Source organism: Chelonoidis abingdonii, chromosome 7 (genome assembly GCF_003597395.2).
Source record: "Chelonoidis abingdonii isolate Lonesome George chromosome 7, CheloAbing_2.0, whole genome shotgun sequence".
NCBI lineage: Eukaryota > Metazoa > Chordata > Testudines > Testudinidae > Chelonoidis > Chelonoidis abingdonii.
Genome location: NC_133775.1, coordinates 12726608 through 12748905, shown reverse-complemented (window position 1 = coordinate 12748905; position 22298 = coordinate 12726608). Strand labels below are relative to the sequence as shown.

General features: G+C 41.5%; 1 protein-coding gene across 2 annotated transcripts in view; it reads left to right on the top strand.

Moving 5' to 3' along the window:
* Positions 1-22298, top strand: part of GLIS1 (GLIS family zinc finger 1) — a 290603-nt gene that overhangs the window by 252362 nt on the left and 15943 nt on the right. For both annotated transcript variants that reach the window (XM_075067626.1, XM_075067625.1), the window contains exon 7: positions 3455-3605. In XM_075067626.1, coding sequence (XP_074923727.1) covers positions 3455-3605 — 151 coding nt within the window. The remainder of the gene's footprint in view (positions 1-3454; positions 3606-22298) is intronic.

Here is a 22298-nt window from a genome sequence, read left to right as displayed (position 1 = left end):
AACAGATGCTGATGATGAGCAGTTGCTCATTTGCCCAGAGAGCTCGCTCGCAGATTCCATATGGATCTGACTCCTCACTTACCAGTTCTACATCTGTGTAATGCCAATGGGAGAGCTTTGGATGTTGGTACCATCAATACTCAACTCTGTTTCCCAGGATACTCAGCCTGATTGACTGGACTATGCACTTGGTGGGGAGGAGAGACCCTAAGAACTAGAGAGGGGATGGACCCAGTCCTCTCTACTGTCTGGTTATTCCCTCCTTATTCCATCATGTGTGCTTTTAGCTTGTCAGCCCTTCAGGGTAGGGATCATGCGTCTGGGGGGGGGTTAGCACACTTGTGGGTGCTGTCAGAAATAATAGATATATGCTTTTATATAATAGTACACATTTATTAGGGGGGATTTTCAGATGTGCTCAGCATTGACCTAACTCTGCTCCCATTCAAGTCAATAAGAGCTTTACCACTGACTTCAACGGGAGCAATTAAGCCAAAAATCATAACCTTAGACTAGATAATTTGTCCTATTTGATAGCAAAGCTCCCATTGAAGTCAATGGGCACAGCATCAGAATCTTGTGTATTATGGAGTCATAGCAGCAAAAGAAAAAAGTAAAATTGCTATGAATGTAATTATCATGTATATGCAATAGCTACTTTTCAAATCTCAATCTCTGCTGCTATTTTTTTAAAACATAGTTCTTTGAAGTCTAATTTTGGCCTGGATATTCTTAAAGCATTCAAGGTCTTGTGTAACACTTCAAACAGATTTTGGTTTTTTACAAACAGAAAGTTTGTACAGTGTTAAAATTATTATGTTGATCTTTCAAAAAGAGAAATTTACATCAGTTTATTCATATTAGAAAGTTAATCTTCCTAGCAACCCCAGAGATGCAGACATGAATGTAGTTCTCAAAATTTTGTGCAAAAGAAGAAATATATACACCTCGATAGTTAAAAGAGCCAGAGGTAATCCGATATCAGTTTAAAACTAAAAAGTACCTATGGATAAGGTCACTGTAATTAAATGGAAACAAACCCAGTAAATTATTTATTTCCCTTCATATTTAAAATTTCATCTCATTCATCAAATCACTTTCCAAATCATTAGAAGCAGCATCACAAAGGGCCCCAACCCTGTAATGGCTCCAACCCTACACTTGCTGAACTGTAAGCATGTGAGTTGCCCCATTACCATGTTTGTGAGTGTTCATAGGATGGGGGCAGGAATTTGCTTAAAATTTTCCTTTCAATCTTCAATAAAATGAACCGATTGATCAGAGTCATACAAAGTCAATATCATACTATAGTGTGAACCTAGGCACCAGCAAGGAGACTCTCATAAATACATGGTTTAATAAAATTGTCTGTGATAAAATATGGCAGATCCATCTGTATGTTAATGACATAACTTGATTAAAAAATCTTTAACCAACAGAGTGTACTCTTGCACCTGTACACATCTGATATAGCAATAGAAACAGAGGTAGAGTCGTCTGTTGTGGAAGATGCTGATGCATTCTATTTAAGCGAAGAATAAATGAGAGCTGATATAAAGCTATTTTCTCCACAGGTAGAAATACACTGTCATGTATTTCTAAGTTCTCTGTCACCTAATAACATACTTGATATTAGCCAAATGGCTTTGCAAACGAGTCCTCTTCTTACAAACACTCATGTATGTAGTGCCCTTCAGCTCAATGGTGCTATGCATAGGCCTGATCCAAAATCAAGGGAAGGGCTGTCGTTGACTTCAATGAACTTTGATCAAGGACTCGTGTGTATGTGTTCAGAGGATCTGGGCCTATCTTTGTAAAAGGCAGTTAGCAAGCTCCCTTATATATTGCCACAATCCATTCCATAGACCATGTGGACTACCTAATGTGCCACATAAACTCATCATAACTTTAAAGAAAACATCACTTTGTCACCGTGGCAACTTGCAAGTCATCATACAGTTTTTATTATTGGTATGCCTCATCGTGTAATGCAGGCTGATAGCCCTGATGTGTAATTTCTTCATTTTTGAGGGTATGATTCTCCTAAATGCTATCCTCATTCCATTTTTAGTTTAATTCATTGAGATTCCATTTACTTCAAGATGTTTTATTTTAAAATTGGTTCAGTGGGTCTACTCCTGCTTTACTAGAAAGTTAGTTGATTTATTTCCAAATTAAAGTAATTTCTAAATGAAATACTAAAATGCCGACATTTTTTGTGTAGCAGAGAAAATGCTTTGGGTTCTGGTACTCTCACTATGTGGAGTGATGTAGTATTATCAAGGAATTACATATTTTAATCAGCACCTGCTCGCCAGTCCTGCTAGTTTTTCCCTAGGAGAGTATTCCCATTTCTTTCAATTGAACTGTTTGCTAGAGGAGTACCCGTCACATGAACAAGAAATTGAAGGCTCAGGCACCAGGACTGGGAAGTGGCCTTGGGATCCACCACATGCAGATTTCCCCCTCTCTAGACAGTACGTCTCTAGTCTCTGCAGTTCCAGAACTAGCCCCAGTCCTGTGAAGCCAGCCTTCCACAGACCATGGTCTATGGGGAAAGGGCTGGAGTCAGGGCAGGCCAGGGAAATATGCATCTTCCCACTGCTGCCCTCACTTCATGCCCCATGACCCTTACATGAAAATATGAAAAAGTTAAACAGATCCCAGAAGTCTGAACTTTCCCACAGGCATCTTCCCATGAGACACCCTAAGGAAGCCACAGTCTGAGGGCATCCATGGTAGCCTGGCTTCATTGGCAGAGAGCCAGGAGGGCACTGCTGAGGTGTCAGAGTTGAAGTACGTGTACATGGTCTCTGCACAGATGGCCTTTGCCTCACATATCCCAAAGGCATTGCCAGATTTAGTGGCAAGCCCTGAGGTCTTTACCATAGGGAGTCAAACTCTGTTTCCACATGGGATAATGACAGGATGCAGGGCTGGGAATCTCTGGGTGATTTCTTCATTCAGAGTTACCAAAATCTCCCCTGTTCTGTCCCCTTCCCCAAACACAGTAGATCAGTGATTTGCGTGCCAGCCTTGACATGAGACTTAGGACAGAGTGATCTCACATCAGGTTTACACCATGGGCATCAGTGGAGTTACTCTGAATGTACAGTTACTCTGAATGTACTCTGAATGTACAGTGCTAGCTAAAGGAATATTAGACACACATAGTCTAAAATGAGTGGTCATAGGAAATACCACTGATTAGATTTAGATTTAGAAGAATAATGAAAGTGCTGTATTAAATTTAATCAAGGGCTTTTGTTGTTCTCAAATTAAGATCAAGGTCACTTCCATACTGAGAGGTGCTTTAGAAGTTGATAAACTTTGTTTTTTATAAAAAGAGGGTATTTTTCAGTGGTAGACGTCTAATCTAATAGGATATGAAACAGACCTTCCATCTTCAGAATGCTCATTTTAGTTTACAAAATTACATTTGTTTCCCTCGCAGGCATGTACACTGGTTCCAGTGCTAACCATAATGGACCATCACCAGGTCTCCTGCCACCTACTCACGACATCCCCTCAAGACACCATCCACTGGAATCAACCCTTGCCAGTCCACACCATCATCTGTTACCTTTGGAGAGTACGAGGGAAGGGTATGTACTTTAAGCAAGCATGCCATCACTCTACAAATATGTAGTGAATCCCGTGTCGTTGGGTTTGTGTTATACTCTGTTCAATGCATTGAGAAGGTTTACTGAGTATGGTATGATTACTCAGAACAGGTCTAGATTGAACATCTTCATCTCCTTGTTTTAAAAACAATTTTAGATTGTTCTTCATACTGTGTCACTGCACTGAGATTTTATAATTATTTTATTTTTCAATACTCTTTCTTGGTGGCATGTTATAGCTGTAGCTGTGTGCACAGGACTCCTATTGACTTCGCTGGGATTCCACCCCTATCTCAGCAGCCAGAGTATGGCCTGTAGAATCATAAGGCAATGGTTGTCTGAGTGAGAACTATTTCTTTAAGGATTGCAGGCTGTCTCTCTTTGGTACATAGTTGCTGTGCTGAAATGCTGAGAGTGGGACCCGACTCAGTGAAATCTACATGAAACCGTTCCTTATATGTTGTATTAATAGATAATGTTTTCTTACAGTATCTTACCCCTTCTATCCAAGGCTCTCAAAGCACTTTACAAACAGGAAGGAATTACTGTAAGCCTCACAACTCCCCTCTGAAGTAGGGGATCTGCTGCTCTGGCTAGATTCCTAGCTGGTGCCCTTATTGGTTGTATCTGAACAGCTCACATAGTAATGAATTTTAATTCCAATACCCCGTCATGGACAAGAGCACTCTCCTCATTTTACTGATGGGGAACTCAGACACACCGGCTTGCCCAAGATCTTTAGCAGTGCCCGGCATTTAATGTAGATTTCTTCAGTCCCATTCCAGTGTCATCACCATCCCTCCTCAATCCCAATATGTAGCTGAGGAAACTGAAACCGAGAGAGATTACGAATTTAATTGTACCCTTAAGGTGCAGTCCTACAGTAGTGGCATATGGCAAGGGAGCAGGCTCTCAAGGAGGAATTCCTCCTGGAGCCTTTGGGCAGTGCACAGTGCAGTAAACCTAGACTCCTCCTCCCCTGGATCCAGCCCACTCTTCTGGCCAGTGCAGGGGATGAGAAAAGTACCTTCATCTTCTCCTTTTAGGTAGAGAGTGACAGTACTCACCTCACATAGAGTCTGTATGCCACAGCCACGTTACAGCTGCCCCCAGTGCAGGGGCACATGATGGCGGGAAGGGTCCTTGATCACACACATGCCCCCACACCCTTTTGCACCAACACAGGACCAGACCCCATCTGTCCGTAAAGACATACCCAGTGTCATGTAGGATGACTGGGAGAGCCCAGCTCTCCTGCCTCCCTGTCCTGTGCTTTAACCGCAAGACCATCCTCTCTATCCCCCGCAAAACCAAGAGTCAAACTTTTATATTTGCTCCACTCATTTATTTAACAAACAGTTTCCATGCTGGTTTTAAAAGATGGATGGATCCGGTTCTAAACTATTCACTGAGAAGCAAATTCTCACTTCTCCCTTGCCCAGCTGCAGACCCGGCATGATTCTACAGAATGGGCCTGAGGTAGGGGTCTCCATTCAGGGGTCACAGATCCCCTACCAGTTGTGGAGCAGTTTCTTGAAGGCTCGCCGTACCCACAGGTGGAAGTGAGAACTGACAGTAGGAATGGGGAGAGAAAATCCACAGTGAGGCAGATCCAAGGGCCATTATTTTCCTCCTGTGGGAGGGGAACACATCAATCTCGAAGAGGAGAAGGATCTCTTCCTCCCACTCACCCCTATGTAAATCCTCAGGACACTGTCCAGGGACTGAGTCTGGGTGGTGGTTCTGGAAGTGGGCGTTATGTGAAATTAGCACCAAAAATCCCAGCTGAAAACAATATAACCAAACTAAGGAAACATTTCACATTCTAGCTGCACAGGTGAGTTCTGAGTTTGTTTTCAAGACATTGTAACATTTGGAACTTATTTGCTCACCTCCCTGACAATAGTAAAAACCAAAGACATGGCTAACATGAGAGCGTACTATAGCAGTGTTTCAGATTCTATAGCTGAGCACTCTGGACTGCATGGATTCACTCTTATTGATGCATGTGAGCTGTCTTCATTCTGAGAAAATCAGTTCCGTTTGAGTAAAAAAAAAAAAAAAAAAAAATGCTGAATCCAGTTTTTAATTGGAACCTTCTACACAAATTTTGATTGCTTAGTGAGTGCCAGGAGCAGATAACTATTCATTTGCTTAGGTCACAATTTGAGTTTTACATTGGAATGGCTTTCATTTTTTGCTGAATAAGCATTTGTTCTTGTGTGAGAATAGTGTGCTGATTTATTATCTCCCAATGCTTATGTACTTAAGAAACGCAAAGTGGTTACAGAAACACTATAGTTAATTTCCTATGACATAATATAAGGTTGAGACAATATCAGGGTTCTAACTATGAACCAGCCATAAGAAAACTAAGAATGGAACATATTGTTTGAATGTTTATTTTAAAACAAGGCATTTTGTTCGTTACAAGTTGTTTCAGCTTTAAAATAGCATTCACTATATTCACAGTAACCTATTATTTTAGGCATTGTATTAGCTAGTCCATAAAATACATTTGCTATATTTTAATTGTTTGCACTTTCATTACATATGGAAATAAAGACCGTATTTTAATAGCATTTACTTAAGATAGAAAATATAGTCTGAACTAATCAAAATCTCATACTTTACACAAAACCATACTAAATGAAAGTATTCATCAGTTTAATCAACAAAAACCCTTTATAATCTAATGGTTGGAGCTGCTGAATTATTGGGTCTGTCTTTGTCAGTTAATAGTTCTGTATCTTTATTCAGATAAAAACACATGAAGAGAAATAAACATTTAAAACTCTAAATGAACCGCATTACACTTTTGATATACATGGAGCATTTTGCCTCATTCATCACCTATCTCGGCATCCATGTTTCGATACATTTAAAGAATTACTATACTGTGAATCAGTGTGATGTCAAGATTGGATTCCAGAGTTTAAGTCTTTGGAATGAACCAGAAATGATTATTATCAAAAAGTGTAATTATTGAGTCATCAGATATGTGAGATGCCAAAAGCTACACGGGACAGAGTACAAATAGTCTGCTCAAGGTTGACAGAAGATTCAGAATTTGATTTAAAGGCTTTGAGGGAAAAAAAAACAAAAAAACCTCTACTATGTTCTACTATCCTTTGCCAAAGTCAATACCAAGTGTAGCACTCAGTTTTCCCAAATGGTTTGCTAAGACATTTAAATAGTTTGACAAAATTATCTAATTCACTTGAAAATGTTCTAACAGAATCTGACTTCATTACCAAATATATTTACACTGGCTTTATAGGATATGTATGGAATTTTTTTAAATTGTGGCATGAAGTGCACAGGTTGCTGGATCAAGTAATTTTACATTAATTTATACTAATATTAATTAAAGTAGAAATGTATGATTTAGGAGTATTTTGGCATATAGAAAGTAGGGCTTGTGTGATCCATGTTGTTTTTGTTTGTTTTTTAATTTCAAGTTGTGAAGTGTTACTTTAACATTATTTATGGCAAATGCTATAAGTAATGTCAAAACTGTTTAACTTCAGCAGTTGCAAAGACAGTAAATTTAGATTTGTAGCACCCTGAAGATAGAAAAATAGCTCCCAGTGTTAACCTTTGGCTTCACTAAATTGATTTATGCCTGGTCTGGTCTATACTACAACATTTGCATGAATATAACTAAACCAGTTAAAAAAATCCATTTAGTGAAATTTGTGGACACCCCAGTGTAGACCCACTTGAACGGGTTTAGCCTACTAATTTAGCTTCCAGTGATAAGTTACCAACTTTAACCTTTGTGTATATTAATTTAGTTAAACTAGTCTGAGTGGGTTCCATCAGGAGTTTATACCAGTTTAACTAGATCAGTATATGTATTGATTTAATTAAACTGGTGCACTTTTCTAATATAAACAAGGCATCTGTTTTGCTATATATATATATATATTATATATATATATATATCCCCCTCTTTTGTAGACTATGTGCAAAAATACATAAACAAGAGTCTTGTTTATGAAATAATAGAGGGTGGTTTATGAAATACAATTCTCTATGCTTTTATTTTCAGATCACTAAACTATTGTAGAGTAGCAGTCATTCAGACTTTATGAGCCATTGGTATAAATTGGTCCAACTATTGCAAGATCTTGTTCACCCTACAGATAATAAACACCACACAGTATAGTGTCATCTCCACAGCATTAATACATGATTTTAAAAAGAAAAGTAGATAATCTTATAATTCAGCATACATTAACAGCACCAATTATCATGTAATTGTAAACCTTGCTAACAGAAGGGCATGAGGTTTAGGCACTCTTGCTCAGGATCCATTACATTTTTTTCCCCACGGATCAGCAAAACTGAATTTCCCTTCAGTATATGGAGTTGGAGCAAGGTCCCATTAAAGTCTTTGAACTCAATCATTTTGCATATGGCTATGTGACCTTGGTCACATGCATTACAGATAGCAAATAGCATTTACATTCCTGGAGGAAGTCAAGGGCTACTGACAAATAATGACAATTCTATCAGTAAGGATGATGTATCCCTTAGAGAGGATTGGGACACTAATTGTTCACACTTCTTTAGCAATTTAGGTCATATCCGCCATGTAAAATGTATGGCGACTGAAGAATTAATGAGATCATAACATCACAAAAGTCTTAAAGCTGAACAAATGAGAGAGGATATTTTTAGTTAGCGCATTTAAAATGCTGATTTATTTGTGCTTGCTAACAGCTCTTTAACCAGGGAAGACCAGACTTGATATTCCTGATATTTTTAACGTAAAATGTGCAGGAGAAAATCCATTGCTATGACCACTTTACACCACTCTGGCAGTGTAAAGGATCTTCTCATCTTAAGGCCTCTTTCCTTTGCCAGAGTGGTGTGAAGTGGGCATAGTGCAAACGCGAATGAGGCTTAAAGGGTTTCCTCCCTCAAAACCAGCAGTGGAAACACCCAGTCAACCCTCCACCAGCTCAGACTCCCCTCCTGAGATGTGAGCCTTGTAAAATGTCCCCGTTTCTTTCCCCTACTTTGAGGTTGTGGTGGTAGCTTGAGGAGTGGGGAAGAAGAATGGTGTTAGTGGAGGGCAGGAAAGTAAAGTTTAACCTCTGTAGGGGTGAAAGCCTTACAGGAGAGAGAGTGGGGTGGCCAGATAGGGCTCTCCTGTGTGGAATTTTTTGTATTATCCTGGCTCTATGGCAAGGAGATGAGAGGAGACCAGGGATGGTTTTGTGAATGAAGGCGTTTAGAAGGGTTGTATCACATGAGGTGGGATCAGACACATACAGTGGCTTTAAGGATTTCACTTTATAAGTAGATGGTTTTCTGGAGTGTGATTGTAGTGTATTTAGGAAGTTGGTTCCAAAATCAAAACAGAAAAGGATAATTCTTTAATAAACTATTGCAGATCATTTTTATTTTAATAGCTATTACTTTCTTGCATTTTAAGGGCCAACCCCTGTCGAAGGCAGTGAGATCACGTGAGTAAGGCCAGTAAGATTTGGCCCATTATTAGAATAGTTGTGGGAAACAAACAAGCCTCTACTATTTAGAGGACGGAACTAAATGCCAACACCTTTTTTATAATAGTTCCTGGGACCAGAAAAATCTGTCATTCATTGTTTGTGGATTCCACTGGGACTACTCCTCATTTATAATAGAATACACAAGTCACTGTTTTATTCTTTTAAAAGCACTAAAACAAGAAACAGATATCTCTGAAAGCAGAAAACACTTTTAAAACTCTTTTAAAAGCACTAAAACAAGAAACAGATATCTCTGAAAGCAGAAAACATTTTCAGCGGAGGTAGCCAAGAACCCATCATAATTTATCTCAGTGTTATGGATCTGAGCACGCAAAAGGGGCATCAGTACATCTGTCCAAAGAAAGAACAATGTACAGGTGCGGGGCTGAGGTTTATGTAACAAAGAAAAACAGTAATTAAAAGCATCTGGATTTGAATCCCAAGTCATTTATCTCATTGTAGAAAATGTGAACAGAGTTCATTTATAATCATATCCAGATAGGTCTATCCTGTTCTTAGCAAAATTAGCATTAAAGTGGCCTCATTTCTGCAATATTTGGCGAAGAAAAATATAGCATCTGATTGCTGATAGAGTACTGACGTTTTCCTGACTGTACCAGGATGTAGGTGGACATTTATTTAATATTATATTTTTCTAAAATAGGTGGATTGACATTCATGATGTCACTTTGATAGTGTCTGAAAGTAAGCACTAACAAATAAAGATACTGGCCTCAGAGATGTGGTGTAAGTGATACAGTCTCAAATTAAGAAATAATGAGGCTACAGGGAGAAAAGAGGTTAAATGAGTTACTCAGGAAGCCTTTGACTGAGCGGTGATTAGAACCCAAGTTTTTTGACTTCCAGTCATGTGCTGTAACCAGTAGTTAATGTTTTCTGTGATAGTCAGAGGAACAGAATATTTAGTCTCTGTAAACCTGATATTCTTGTAGCTTTTTAGCAAATTCAGTGGTTTAGAAGTAAGCCATATAAAGAGAATGCATGACAGCTTGTCCTGATGTGAAAAATCATACAATCATGTCATTGCAGGACTGGAAGGGACCTTGAGAGGTTATCCAATCCAGACCTCTATGCTGAGCAACTAAGGGCCAGATTTTAAAAGATATTTAGGTGCCTATTGGGGTTTTCAAGAGCCCACAGTCGTTGGTATTCTTTAGCCTCATTTTAAAGATATGTCATAAAGGGTAAATTACCTGCAAGGTCACACCGCATGTTCATGACAAACCAGGGCCTCTGACTTCCAGTTCTTCACTCTCAGAATAACCAGGATCCCAACAACAAGAAAATGGAAACACATTGGAATAACTTGCAATCCCAGAGCAGAGCTTCAGTCTATGTTAAATGTGCAGCATATTACAACCTAGTAATTTGTTTGCTCATCATTTGTGGGAAAGGATAATAAAATGCAATGATGCCCAGCAAGGTGAGCTACAATGAAGGATTTATTATAGAGGTGGAAAAAGATTCCATGCATTCCAGAGAGCTAGCCAAAGACACCTGGCAGTGATTAGTGCAAGGTTCACCAAACTTCAGATAGTCTGTTGTTTTTTTTTAAATGGTATAACTGTTTCCTGAGCATGTGCTGACAGAAATTCCCCTAGGGCAAGACCCAGAACAGAAACACGTGGCAAGAGGTTGGGTGCGATCCAAAGACCAGATTAGCAGAGCTTTACACATCATTTTTAATATATAGGAAGAGATGAAAATCAGTGTTAACTTCCCCCTCCTTTTCTCCCCCACAAAATATAATCTCTTGATTCTGGAACTGAATTGCACATTCTCATAATAAAAGCTATACTGTTGAGCAGGCAAGGTTTTATGAATGAAACAGTTGCCATGAGGAATTTTATGGTAGCACCTGGTTTCACTGAAATATATCAGCTTTTGTAACTAAATATAACATTGTGCCTCTAACCAGAGCGCTATATAGAATCTTTCCTTCAGACTAGTATGTGGTAGATACAATTCTCATTATTTTGCAATATGGTATTAGACTGGACTTGAGAAGCAGCTTTGAAGTCAGTCTAATAGCACAATATACACAAGAATTTATTTAAGATAAAGTACAGATGTATTTCACTCTGGATCTGATCCGGTTCCCACTGAGCAAAATGAGAAAAGGATTGGGGCCTACTATCTAGCAGAAAAATCTGCCAGTCAAGATTTTCTATCAAAAAACCCAACAGTGAGCCACTGTTCATATTGAAAACATCCATGTCTTCAGTATTTCTATGCTATGGTTAGATTTCATCCTCAATTATTATGATTCAAAAAGTATCCTAGGTTGAAGTGAATTTCATTATTTTTCTGTTCCCTGCAAGTAGTTTCCAATTAAACATATTGTGCTGTATTTTCAGTATTCAGGAACAGATTAAAAATATTATCTGTGTAATGGACCATGAAGAAGGTTGCCTTAAAGTGGCTAAAAATGTAGCTTTATTATTTGCTGTTCTGTAGAATTTGTCCAAGAAGAGTTTTAGACCAGGGTGTGGCTAAAGCAAAATATAAAAGCCATTTCTTGTTCAGGCTACAGCAATATTGATAAATTCGGGATGGAGCGGGGGAAAATATATCTCGGTCCTGTCAGAAGGTTTTGAAAAATCAATTTGGCTGTATATTTATTCTTAGTGCTGTACAGTTTAATAGGTTCTAGAGAAACTCTTATATAGTAATAACATTGAAACAAAGAGGTTTAGTGTAAATTGTGGGAATAATAGCAAGTTTTATATGCACCCCCAGCTACCCAAATGGGGATACACTAAAGACAGAAAGACAGGACAAATAATGCAAACACACCAAATACCATAACTATATTTGATGCATATGAAGTGTCTAATACAGAGATGTCTGTTAACTCATGAGATACCTAGACAAAGAGCCCTGTGCAGGACTATTTTTTTAATTCCATTCCCACCTGCTCCAGCATTGTTTGTTGAATTTTTATCCCGCTCCTGCTGTTATGGCAGTGTGGTGGGGCGACTGCCCCACACAGGCAGAAGAAGGGTTAAGCCAGCCTTGGAGAGGCTGCGCAGAACCCAGCCAATCTGGAAAGGGTTTATTGGGAGAACTAAGCAGGAGAAGGCTTGCTGGAGCAGCCCGTATATAAAGGGCTGCTCAGCAGAGCAAGGGGTAGTCTCTTCCTGGAGGGCAAAGGGGAAGGACTGTCTGCTGAAGAGCACCGGAGATACTACAGTGCTGGGCCGGGTAGCAGAGCAATAGGTGAGCTCTTGGCTGACCATGGCCCAACTGAGATCCTGAAGCAAGGGCAGAGAAGGTGCTAGGGCTATGGGGAAGAGGCCCAGGGAATGTAGACAGTGGGAATAGAAGGAGGGGCAGAAAGTGGCTGCCAGCTACACATTCCCTTGGCCGGGAACCTTTACCCCTATGTGCCAATGAGAAAAGTGGCCTAAATCCAGACTTTAGTTTGCCCCTGAAACCAGGGGCTAGATGAGAGACTGCAGTTGGCCACTGAAGCAAGTAGAAGGACTGAGGACTGCCTGTCCCCCGAAACAGGGGAAGACAGCGGGCTGGGGCACAGCCAGAGGGCCGTGTCCCGAAGAGGACACCGCGGTCTGGAAGCGATAAGGGTCCAGATGGTGGAGGAAGTAGAAGTAACAGCAAGTGAATCACTGCTAGTAAAAGGCATTCTGGTGGTCAAATTCCCAGCATGACCAGCAGGAGGTGCCACAGCAGTGAGTCAGAACCACTATAGGCAGTGAGACCTGCAGGACCCCAGTCCCACTGCAGGGCTCTACCTACACAGTTCACTAAAGTATATCTCATAGTTCAACCTGAACTGTATATCACAACAATCAAAAATATATTCTGTGGAAACAAATTTAATTGAAAGTTCTGCAGCATTTTTAATGAGGATTTCTTTTTCTGTTAGACATTCATAGATCCATTTAACTTTACAAAACGAGAGCACTATCATGTTGCCTATAACTAGAAGGGCTCTTAAGATACAAGGTACTTTATGTAATTTCAAGTTCATGGAAAGGAATTAATTTGTTAATTTTCCTTTTAAGCAGACCTGAATTTACAGGTGCTACAGAATATCTCTTCATGAACTACACTAGATGTGTGGCCTGAATGTGTGGTCCTTATATAATGCATTGGTTAAGTGCCCGTGATCATAGCTGATCCACCTTGAGATGGGCCTGCTACTTTTACTCACAACTAAAGAAGTTAGGTCCAGATTTTTAAAGCAGATTAGGCATTGCTGTGCTCAGCTGCCGCCTAGCCAGTTATTCCTCATTTTTATTTGTGCATTTGTTTTTTTCTTCCTACGTGTAGTAGTTTGCACTTATCTTTATTGAATTTCATCTTGTTGATTTCAGACTAATTCTCCAATTTCTCAAGGTCATCTTGAATTCTAATTCTTTCCTCTAAAGTGCTTGCAGTCCCTCCCATCTTGGTGTTATCGGCAGATTTTATAAGCATACTCTCCACTCCATTATGCAAGGTATTAAAGAAAATATTGACTAGTACTGGACCCAAGACAGACTCTGTGGGACCCTACATCCTCCCAATTTGATGCCAAACTATTGATAACGACTCTTTAAACACAGTCTTCCAACCAGTTGTGCACCTACTTTACAGTAATTTAACCTACACTGTATTTCCCTAATTTGCTTCTGAGAAGGTCATGTTGGACTATGGCAAAACTCTTACAAAATCAAGATATGGCATGTCTACAGCTTCCCCCCTATCCACTAGGCCAGCAACCCAGTCAAAGAAGGAAATTAGGTTGATTTGGCATGTTTTCTTCTTGACATATCTATGCTGGCTGTTACTTAATCCTCTAGGTACTTACAAATGGATTGTCTAATTATTCGTTCTAGTATCTTTCTTGGGTATCATAGTTAAGCAGACTGGTCTATAATTTCCTGTGTCGTCTTTGTTCCTCTTTTTAAAGATAAGTACTACATTTGCCCTTCTCCAGTCTCCTGGGACGTCACTTGTCCTCCATGAGTTCTCAAAGATAATCACCAATGGTTTTGAGATTGCTTCAGCTAGTTCTTAAATATCCTGTTGTGAATTTCATCATACCCTCCTGACTGAATGCATCTAACTTATCTAAGTAATCTTTAAACTGTTCTTTCCCTGATCTGGCTTGTGCTGTTTCCCTCTTGTTGTTAATTGTGTTGAGCATCTGGTCACAATTATACTGGAGCAAAATAGGCAATGAACACCTTGGCTTCTTGCTGTCATCCATTATTAGCTCTCCTTCCCTGCTAGGCAGGGGTGAAAGTAACTTACAGCACTTACTGATACTGCTGGAGTCCTGAGGGGGCGTGGCCTCATCTGGAAGAGGCGGGGCCTCAAGATTTAAAGGCCATGGCGCACTGGCTGTGGCTGGAAGCCCCAGGGCCTTTAAATCAACCCAGGGCTCCCAGCTGCAGAGGTAGCTGGGAGCCCCCGGGACCCTGGGGCAAATTAAAGGGCAGGACGGGAGGCTGCAGGGCCCTGCATGGAGATGGGGCAGCAGGGCAGGGCGGGAGGCTGAAGGGTCCTGCATGGAGATGGTGGGCAGCGGGGCAGGGCGGGAAGCTGCCAGAGCTGCGGGCGGGATTTAAAGAACCCAGAGCTCCTGCGGCTGCAGGCTGCCCAGAGCCCTTTAAATCCGGCCCACGGCTCCGGCGGTTGGGCTGGGGCCGGGATTTAAAGGACTCAGAGTTCCCGTGGTTGTGGACAGCCCAGAGCCCTTTGAATCCCGCCCGCAGCTCCGGCGGCTGGGCTGGGGACGGATTTAAAGGGCTCAGAGCTCCCCGCAGCGGCAGGAGCTTGAGCATCTTTAAATCCCGGCTCCAGCCCGGCAAGGCTCGGGGTTCCCCACAGCTGCAGGAGCTCTGGGCCCTTTAAATCTGGCCCCAGCCCAGCCGCCCAAGCTGCGGGTGAGATTCAAAGGGCTCTGCGCTGCCTGCTGCAGCGGGGAGCACAGAGCCCTTTAAATCGCTGCTGCGGAAGCTGGCGGCTGGGCTGGCACGGCTTACTGGCTCTTGTACTGGATCGGACCAGCTTACTTTCACCTCTGCTGCTAGGTAAAGGACCTACACTTCCCTTTGTCTTTCTCTTGCTTCTAATGTATTTCTAGAACCTCTTATTGCCTTTTATGTCCCTTGGTAGGTGTAACTCATTTTGTGAGTTTGGCTCTCTGATTCTGGCCCTACACGTTTGTGTTGTTCTGTTGTACGCCTCCTTAGCAAATTGTCCACGTTTTCACTTTTTGTAGGATTCCTTTTTGATTTTCAGGTCATTAAAGAGCTCCTGCTGAAGCCATATTTGCCTCTTACTAGTCTTCCTGTCTTTCCTTCACTGGGATAGTTTTCTGTTGTGCCTTGAATATTGTCTCTCTGAGACTCTGCCAGCGGTTCTGAGCTTGTTTTTCCCTTAGAATTTCCAAGATACAGCTTCACTGCACAGCAAACTAAACACATACAAAGTCCAGCAGACTGACAGAAATGTGTTTTTCAGCTTTACTGCTGCATAAGAGAAGACGGACATATATGGAGAGAACACCCACACTGAAAGGGAGAAAATTAGGTATTTTACACAAAATGCATATAACAAGAAAAGTGCTCTCACCCTAGCAGTGACTTTGTCATCACAATCTCAGTTTTGGGCTGTGAATTAAACTTTGGAGGGCGGGGGGTTCCTGCTCTAAAAATATGTTCTGTTGGCACTTGATCTGCCTCTGGGTTGTTAAAAATAGGAGACTAGAAACAGTCTGATTCTCCTATAGCCTGTTCTCATGTCTGCCTTGTTCTCTTTCATCAAATTTCAGCCGCCTCAATTTCCCTGATTTGCGCTCTCTTTTCTTAGTTCTCTCATTCTTAACTCATGTTTCCAGTGGCTCAAGTAGTTCACTTTCACGGTTTTGGTCTTGACTACTGGCTGAATCTCTATAATTAAATCTATTGCAGGTTGTCTTGTTCAAAGACCTCCTGCTCCTGATTGCCCTGAGCTCCCTTTTGGATGATTGACTAGCTGCATGTTTATCCTCTGGATATTGACTGTGATGGAATTAAGGAAGATGATGCTGGATTTACTGTTAGGGTCATGGCACTCTGCTGTGGATATAGAATCTTTCATTGTTCACTGTTACTTGTGTGGCCTGCTCACAAACAACTCTAGGATCTTTCTCAGCTCTACAGCCTGCAGACCTACCCTCCATGCACAGACTCAGCTTCCATGCCCTGCCTGCTCCCATCATATGCAGTGGAGCTGTGGTGTTTCTGTTGCATTTTGGGCCTTTCATGGCACCAGAGGGGGCCAAAGGATTTTATCCACAATGTGTACAATCATGTAGTTCAAATTTGTAAATTTGGAATGAAAGGTGCTATGTTAAAATGTAAGATTCTTATAATTGCATCCCTAAATTGTTAATTGCCTGTGGATGAATCTTTAGATGAGGAACACATTGGATGTGCAATATCAGATCAAACCACTGGTCCATCAAATCTAGTATTGTGTTTCCAACTGTAGCCTATACTTGATGCTTCGGGGGGAGTGGCAGGGGAATCATATTACCTGGTCAATTGTGCAATATTCTGCAGGGGTGAAAGTGGGTAGAATTCTTCCATGACCTCTTGAGGCGATTAGTTTACATCCTGAAGCACAAGATTTGACTACCCATTATGTAGCATGTATAGGAGTAAGTGTTACTTTTGTCCATAAAATTATTTAACCCCTTTTAAAATCTACCTGCAGTATTTGATTCTATGAACTCTTGTGGTTTTGAATTCCACAGACTGACTACATGCTGTGTGAAGAAATAGTTCATTTTATTTTAAATTTACCTGCCATTTACTTTGCTAAGTGACTTATTCTCATTTTATGGGACTGTGTGGAAAGAAGGGACCAATCCTTTATTGTACCATTCATAATCTTAAATACTATAAGTAAGTCCTCTTCTCCTTTGAAGGCTACATAATCCTAGTTTTTGCAGCCTCTCATAAGAAATCGCTGCTATGCTGCTCTGTTGCTTATTCTCCACGCACTCTTTATGTTGAGGCAATCAAACCTGATTAAAATACTTCCAATTTTACCATACTTTGATATAACATCCTTACATACCCTGCATACTTTATGCATCCAAGCATACAAGTCTCTTTTCCTTTTGCCATTTCAATGAGCCATTCACAATAATTACAAAACTTTTTATCACCACTGCCCTGTCTCAGTCCCTCAAAAAGATCGTACAAGTTTAGAAGCTAGCAACATATGTAAGAAATTCAAAATGTTTTTGCTAAACAGCTTACACTTACCCAAGTTCAATTTAGTTTTCATCATGTTGTCCAGTCTCCCGGTATATCAAATGCATTCAGTTTCTCGCAATCCTCTATGGGTTTTGACTGAGCAGAGCAATTTAAGTATGATCACCAAACTAATTGTTCACTTCTTCCTCCCAATCACTAATAAAGGTATTAAATGGCATAGGCAGATTACTGTTTTCTTGTAGTATTTTTAAGCACCGACACCATTCTCAAGGCTGCACAAAGCACTGAAGATACAGTTCCAGTTCCATGAAACTTATGGTTTTAGTGGAGAGACAATATAGACCAAAGAGCTACAGGATGACTAGAGGGAGCTTATCATAACGTGTTTCAGGGTTTGCTGTTCTGGCTTATTTTTTATTTAATGGTGTGTATCAGAATTTCTGATTTAGGTGAGTTACCATACGTGCTCAGATACTATAGTGATGAGTAAGTATACGCACCAATATCAAATAGAATCTATAGGCTTAGAGGACGGGGTTTTAAGGAACAATGTGAATGAAGAGAAGGTGGTGGTTGGTGCACCAAGGATCACAGGGAAATTCAGACGTCAGTATGGAGGAAGGCACGAACACAAGAGAGGGAAATGGATAAAAAGGGAGTAGTAAGGTGGAAGGTTGGACAGAACATGAGTACTAAGACATGAGAGCAGAGATGTAGAGAAAGTGGAGAGGGCAGATTAGTGCATTTTTACTGTATATTAAAATCTGGCAAATTCATTGATTATATCTGCAACACCTGATTTCACTCACCTCTGTCCTGAAATACAGCCCCTCTATGTAAGCCAGAGTAAACACGGTTTTAAAAAACATAATGGATCTAGTAGGGACTGGGAAGGCAGCACCCTCTGCCTCCAAATGCAGGAGGAGGTTGTGAGTGGAAGTTTAATTGCTCTGTGGCTGCTCCGACAGCCCATAACCTGTCATACAGTTCTAGGCTCCTGTGCCCCACGTGAGTTTGAATCTGTGGGAATGAGGACAGATGATCCCTGCAGCCCTGGATTTGCTGACCTGTCCTTTGCCCATCCTCAAAGTCATTCTTAATGCTACAGAAGACAGAAGAGAACATGGGTTGCACAGTCCTTTCACATGTCTTCTGAGCCTGTCACAAAAGTGTAACAGATCCATGGACACTTATATATTTACCCAAGAGAAGAGGTGGGGTGGGCAAAAGATTTCACCCTCTCTGAATATAAATATTCCACATAGTCATGGGACCCAATTTTTTTTATTTAATTTAATATCTACATTAAAAGTATATATTAAAAAGCCAAAAGACAGAAAATGTACAGAACTATACAAGCAAAAATGAACATAAAAAATGTGGTATATATGTATTTAATATTAAAATCCAAACCAAAACAAATTGTGTTTGTAGTACAGTGTTATCAGGAAGTGTCCAAACTATTAGATCTTGAAGCAGACATACCTGAGGTACTGCCTGGGAGTTTCTGATGCAAACAGCTGTCCAGACTGAGGTCCTTCTTTAAGTCCTTCTTTAAGTAGTTTAATGTTTCTTCTTCTATACAGAAGCCATCTCTTTTAAAACTGTTTCCTGTAGCTAATGCATAATTTATTTAATCTGTATCTGGAATGATTTCACCTGCACACCAATAGCAGCTGTGCCAAGGCAACATGTTTAGAAGACAAACACTCTAGAGAAAACGAGAAAAGGACACCAGAAGCCTGAAACTGAAAACTAGGTCCATGAAAAAATTAATGTCTTTTTCTATCACTCATACATACACAGGATTGTATTTTAGGGTTGATCTTGAATTCTGGAACACTGAAATTAATATTTTGTTAAGAAGAAAATTTCATCTATAGGTCACTTGTTCACATTTAATCCTAGTCGGCAGATAGCGATCGATCTATCAGGGATCGATTTATCGCGTCTTGTGTAGACATAGATAAATCGATCCCCGAACATGTTCCCCATCGACTCTGGAACTCCAGCTCGCGAGAGGCGGAAGTGGAGTCGACAGGGGAGTGGCAGCAGTCGACTCGCCGCTGTCCTCACAGCCAGGTAAGTCGACCTAAGATACGCTGACTTCAGCTACGCTATTCGCAGGGCCGGTGCAACCATTTAGGCAAAGTAGGTGGCCGCCTAGGGTGCCTAGTGGTTGGGGGCACCTAAAAGCCCCCTCAGGCGAGGAGGTGGAGTGGAGGTGAGCTGGGTGGGGGGAGCACGCAAAGAGGGTTGCCCGCAATAACCGGGGGTGGGGGCGCATTAGGGTTAACTGCTCCCCGCCCCAGCTCACCTCAGTTCTGCCCTTCTGCTGAGCCACAGCCCAGCTCTTAAGTCTCTCCAATCAGCGCTGCATGCCTGGGCGGGGAGGAGAATTAGAGCAGCGCCGCGCGTGGCTCTAGGAGGAGGTGGAGCCGAGGTGAAGCTGAGCGGGCTACTCGGCAGGGTTAGTTTCCGCAGGAGGTCTCCCCAGGGCAGGGGTTAGCTGCGGGAGGGGGGAAGTCTCCAGGGTTAGCTACTGGGGGCGGTGAAAAATCTCCCCAGGCAGGTGAGCTGACCGGGGTGGGGGGGAGAAGTCTCCCCAGGCAGGTTAGTTGCCATGGAGGGACGGGGAGGAGAGGGATTAGCTGTCATGATGGGGGGGTAGCTTCTGCGGAGGGGGTCCCCAGGTGGGGGGCTGACTTAGCTGCTGTGGGGGGGGGGAGGTTAGCTCGGGGGGGTGCAAGGTGGAAGTTTCACCTAGGGCACGAAACTTCCTTGCACCGGCCCTGGCTATTCGCATAGCTGAAGTTGCATATCTTAGGTCAACCCCTACCCCCCAGTGTGGACCAGGGCTTAGTGATAGAAAGTTATTCCTTGGCCTAAGGAAAATGAGCTGGAAAGGTGCAGGGGGTCTTCATTCAGCCAGATACCCATATCAAAATGAACACCAATTGATACCGTTATTTGCTGTCTTACAATAATGGGGAAAGATTGCAGCATTGTGCACTCTGCTGTAGCTGTTCAGACAGGGTGAAATCCACTTCACCCACAAGTAACACAAGTTTTAGAGACGTGACTGCAGACCAACCGGGGAAATTAAACCCCAGCCCACAACACAGGACTTGAATGGGATTCACCTTAGGCTCCAGTTATATAGATTACTATACTGGGGCCACTGGATTGCATACACCAGTGGTTTTCAACCTGTGGTCCGCAGACCCCTGGGGATCCTCAGACTGTATCTAAGAGATCCGTGAAAGATTGTTGTTACCATAGAACAATGGTTTTCAACTTGTAGTCCATGAACTCTTGCAGGTCTGCAGACTTTGTCTAAGATTTCCAAAGGAGGCCACACCTCCATTTGAAATTTCGTAAGGGTCCACAAATGAAAAAAGATTGAAAACTACTGGCATATACAGATGTTCTGTCCCCCCTCCACCCCCCACCTTGTGGAACCAACCATGTCTGTAGTGAGCAGACAGCTCTGCCTGGCTACTCAACCAATCTACCCCCAAGAGGCCTGTATGAAGTGGTGTTGAGTCACCACTCAGACAACGCCTTCCTCCCCCTCTTTTAATAAGCAGTCTGTAACGTTCAGTATCACAGCCATTACAGTCACTTATAGAAAAGGGGGAAAAAGTTAAGCATTTGTTTAAAAGTATAATTAAATTCCTCCGACACATTAAATATGAGAACGGGTCTAGGAAATGAAAGAGCTTAGAACAGCTGTGCACTTCCAGATTTTCTGTGTCCCTTTAAGACTGAACATTTAGCTTGAAAAGCATCTTGACCCAGGGCATTTAATAACGCTGCTTTATTTCTTGCAGTCCCTTTTTGCTTGGGGACATGCATGCTGTCGGTGACCCTGTTACGCACTTAATTTCCTTGTTTTTTACTTTAGTGTCTTTTTGAGTAGCTGTTGTTTTTTTAATTCCCTTTCAGAAGTTGTATCGCAATGGTACCTTTTGGCACCTTACTGTGCCTGGGCTGTTGAATTTAGTTATATTCTGATCACTATTACTTTGTAGGTTAGTTATATTTGCTTCTTGAACCAGCTCTTACGTGTTATTTAGGACTAAGTCAAAAATAGTTTCACCTCTTGTGGGCTACTCCAAGAAGCAATTTTTACGGTGTTGAGATATTGCTTCTCTAAGCCATGTATCATTGTGACATTTGAACAGCATATGAAGTCACTCATTATTACAGTTTTATTAGAATTGGTAGCAAATTCGATCTTCTGCAACAGCGTGCACTCAATATCCTTTTCCTGGTCAGGTGTCAACAGGTAATCTATTAGTATATTTTTATACTTATGCCTTGGGCTAGCCATACAGATTCTACTGAGTGGTTCTCTTCATATAGAAGTTTTATTTCATTAGATTCTATGGAATCTATTAGATGTAATGTGGCTCCCCCCACCTCTATAACTTAATCTGTCTCGTTTTCATTTCAGCCCAAGACATATGAGGTTGGAGGGTAAAGAAAATACAGCATCCACACAGAACTGTATTTCATGCAAACAAACTCTAGACAGTATCTGCTTTCAAAAGATTATCATTTGAGGCTATCAGTCTAGAACCAACTGATCATTATTTCTACTGCTGCAATGAGAGCTCGAAAAACCAGAGGTCTAAATGCCCCAGAAAATCATTTAGATTATTATTGTTAATTTCCAGAATGATAATATCGTTTTAATGGGGTTTGCACAGGAGGACCAGATTCTTGATTCTGCTGTCTGCAAAGCAGCAGGACTCTGGCCATAAATGGCCAGCAGATCGTTCCGCTGCTGGAAGGGATAAAGCCAATTCCTGTGCTGGCTGCCACGTCTGCCCACAGTGGAGAGGACATGCTGGTGGAGAGGGGATGCATGCTGAAACTCCACTATGCTCCACCGATTGGTGTAA